The 3,340-nt window shown below is 29.9% G+C and overlaps 1 protein-coding gene across 1 annotated transcript in view; it reads right to left on the bottom strand.

Moving 5' to 3' along the window:
• Window positions 1-324: 324 nt before the first annotated feature.
• Window positions 325-3,340, bottom strand: part of LOC106477309 (MKL/myocardin-like protein 1) — a gene marked incomplete at its 3' end in the record, with an annotated part of 4,348 nt that continues 1,332 nt past the window's right edge. Inside the window, exons 2-5 of the mRNA XM_013937894.1 lie at window positions 2,914-3,071; window positions 1,295-1,360; window positions 1,102-1,157; window positions 325-400 (exon numbers count right to left, since the gene is read on the bottom strand). Coding sequence (XP_013793348.1) covers window positions 325-400; window positions 1,102-1,157; window positions 1,295-1,360; window positions 2,914-3,007 — 292 coding nt within the window. The remainder of the gene's footprint in view (window positions 401-1,101; window positions 1,158-1,294; window positions 1,361-2,913; window positions 3,072-3,340) is intronic.

Here is a 3,340-nt window from a genome sequence, read left to right on the forward strand (position 1 = left end):
ACAGAACATTCTCATCTAAAATAGCAGAGCACATATATACTCTTACCTTACACTTAAAAATACACATTGTTTACAGAACATTCTCATCTAAAATACCAGAACACATATATACTCTTACCTTACACTTAAAAATACACATTGTTTACAGAACATTCTCATCTAAAATAGCAAAGCACATATATACTCTTACCTTACACATTCTTTACAGTATTATACAGTTAGCTGATGATGTGAAATCAGCAACCTTGAGACAATATATATTGATGCAATTTTTCAAATGTTTCATAAAAAAAAATATTTTTCTTTTATTATTCAAACATATACCTTCCAAAATATGTTGTTGGATGAGTTCTTGTCGTTCTGGTCGCTTTTGTATCTTGTTCTTGAGATAATCACCCATCTATGGCAGTTCATATAAAAAAATGTAAACCATTTAGATATCTGGCAACTATTTGTAAAGTTTTTAAAGTATTATCTTAATTACCATGTTTATTTAAAGAAACATAAGCTGTTAGTGTGATTGACTAATACTAGAAAGAAGTGCTCAGAGTAAAACACAAACAATACTACAGCTAATAAGTAATGTCAATATCTACATTATCCCAATGTGTACCATAATTCAAACACTGTTTATGGATCCTCTTTCAGCATACTTTACAAACAGCAATAACCCATAATATCACAATTAAATCTACTTTATAAAAATAACATTATTGAAAAGTACACAACATATGAAATTAGATTTACTTCATAAAACTATATTGTAATCAAAATATTTACTTTATGAAAATAAATACTAAGTCAAAACTAAAACATCAACAATATTATTTACTACATAAAAATATTCATTGTTATCATAACTTGAAGCAAGTCTTGTTACAAGTTCAAAGTTGTTTTTATTAGCTCTACTGCAATTATTTGAAATGTTTTTATCTCCAAGTAAAATTTTTCATTTTAAAACTAATAATGCATTTTTATTATTACTTAGTGGATGCAAAGCTCTGTATTAAATTTAATACAAAATATTAAACCAAGTACAGCTCAGGGTTTATATTCATAAATGCCTAAGTATTTAAGAATTTGAGAGTTTTTTTAGATTACCTTTGCTCGCTCCAGCTTCTGGCGCTGCTCGTGGAATGCAGGTGGAGTGTTTAAAGCTGCGAAAAAAATATCTTAGTAAATACCTGCATCAGTTTATTGTAAAAAACAAAACAGTTTAATCATGCTCAGTATAAATACATGTACGTCTACAATTAAGAAAGCACAACAAGAAATTCTTGTTCTAAAAACTTACGTGGCATTATTCCTTGTTCAACTAGCTGATTAATTGGTCTTCGAAGCATAAGCTTCTTTTGTAGAGCTATAAGGGGAAGAGTAAAAAATATATATAAGTGTTTTCATCAAATTGAATATTATATACTGTTACATGTTATCATTCTTCACAGTGTTGATCTGTTCTTCTTTTTACTCTTACTTTTGGTTGCTGACTTTGTAACAGAAGTTAGTAGGATAAAACTAACTATAAAATGTAAACAACTCTTTACCAGTGTAAGTTTTAAGGTGAATATAACCCTGTTAGATGTTTTTCTGTTGTAGTAAATAATTATTAGTCTTGAAGTTGTTTAATGCTGGATTATAATTATAATTTCAAACAGAACTTTCAGTATGTTTCATCATTAAAATAGGTTTTGACAATAATAATAATAAAAAAAATAACCATCACAGAACAGTACCATCAGTGAAACTATAATTCACTTAAGGAAGTAGTTACATCATAACACATAAAGAAACAGAAACAAACACATGTTCACTTACTGGTTTATTTGTACCATAACACATGAAGAAACTAACAACCAAATGTTCATTTACTGGGTTACATATAACATAACACATGAAAAAACAGAAACAACCAAATGTTCACTTACTGGGTTACCTATAACATAACACATGAAGAAACAGTAACAACCAAATGTTCATTTACTGGGTTTCCTATAACACATGAAGAAACAGAAACAACCACATGTTCACTTACTGGGTTACCTATAACATAAACATGAAGAAACAGAAACAACCACATGTTCACTTACTGGGTTACCTATAACATAAACATGAAGAAACAGTAACAACTACATGTTCACTTAATGGGTTATCTACACCATAACACATAAAGAAACAGTAACAACCACATGTTCACTGACTGGGTTATCTACACCATAACACATAAAGAAACAGTAACAATCAAATGTTCACTTACTGGGTTACCTATAACACATGAAGAAACAGTAACAACTACATGTTCACTTACTGGGTTACCTATAACATAACACATGAAGAAACAGAAACAACCACATGTTCACTTACTGGGTTACCTATAACATAACACATGAAGAAACAGAAACAACCACATGTTCAATTACTGGGTTATCTACATCACAAAATGTGAAGGAAAAATAGACATTTGTTTTAAATGTATTTAAATTTCCTTCATAAACCTCTAACTGTCCTTAAAGTTAAGATATACCGTGAGTTGTCCTTTTTTCTTGAACTAATAATAAAGAAAGGGCTATAGAAAGGAATTATAAAGAAATTAATGGCATTACCAGTCACTGAAATATGAAATTCCTTTAAAGATATTGTGGTTTATTTAGAAAACAACAGTGTGTGTGAAGTCAATGTAGAGGAATAAGGTCACCTAAAGAATGCTTACATTTTGGAAATATTTTTTCTACTTTAATTGAACATGAGATATATTATATAACAGCAGAATAAAACTGTATATATCTTCCTTTCTATAACTGGTTAAATAAAAATACACAGCAATTAAGTTTAGCCACTACAGCTTTACACACCTACCATGAACTATCACTGATAAGGTATTAAACCACACTAAGCATGGAATCAAGATAAACTTACATTCTTTGTTTTTGTCCATGGACTTTTGAAGTGATCCTTCATCTACTTCAGCCATCCCACTAGGGTTAATAGATGAAACAATCCAATCTTCCATTCTGTGCACCAAACAATCAATTGAAACACTGACTGTTGTGCAGTGTAAGTTCTAGGTTGCAGTCCTGCAAAATGAAGAATCTGAGTGAATGTCTGCAGAAGATAATTCTATATGAGGGTGTAGGTACAGTGATACAATTATAACTTCCAATCATAATAATCTATGTACTTATAGCAAAAACCAATCTGGCCATCATTAGAGCTAATTGAATAAACAAAAACCAATCTGGCCATCATTAGAACTAATTGAATATACAAAAACCAATCTGGCCATCATTAGAGCTAATTGAATAAACAAAAACCAATCTGGCCATCATTAGAGCTAATTGAATAT

Source organism: Limulus polyphemus, unplaced genomic scaffold (assembly GCF_000517525.1).
Source record: "Limulus polyphemus unplaced genomic scaffold, Limulus_polyphemus-2.1.2 Scaffold14125, whole genome shotgun sequence".
In the NCBI taxonomy this organism is placed as follows: domain Eukaryota; kingdom Metazoa; phylum Arthropoda; class Merostomata; order Xiphosura; family Limulidae; genus Limulus; species Limulus polyphemus.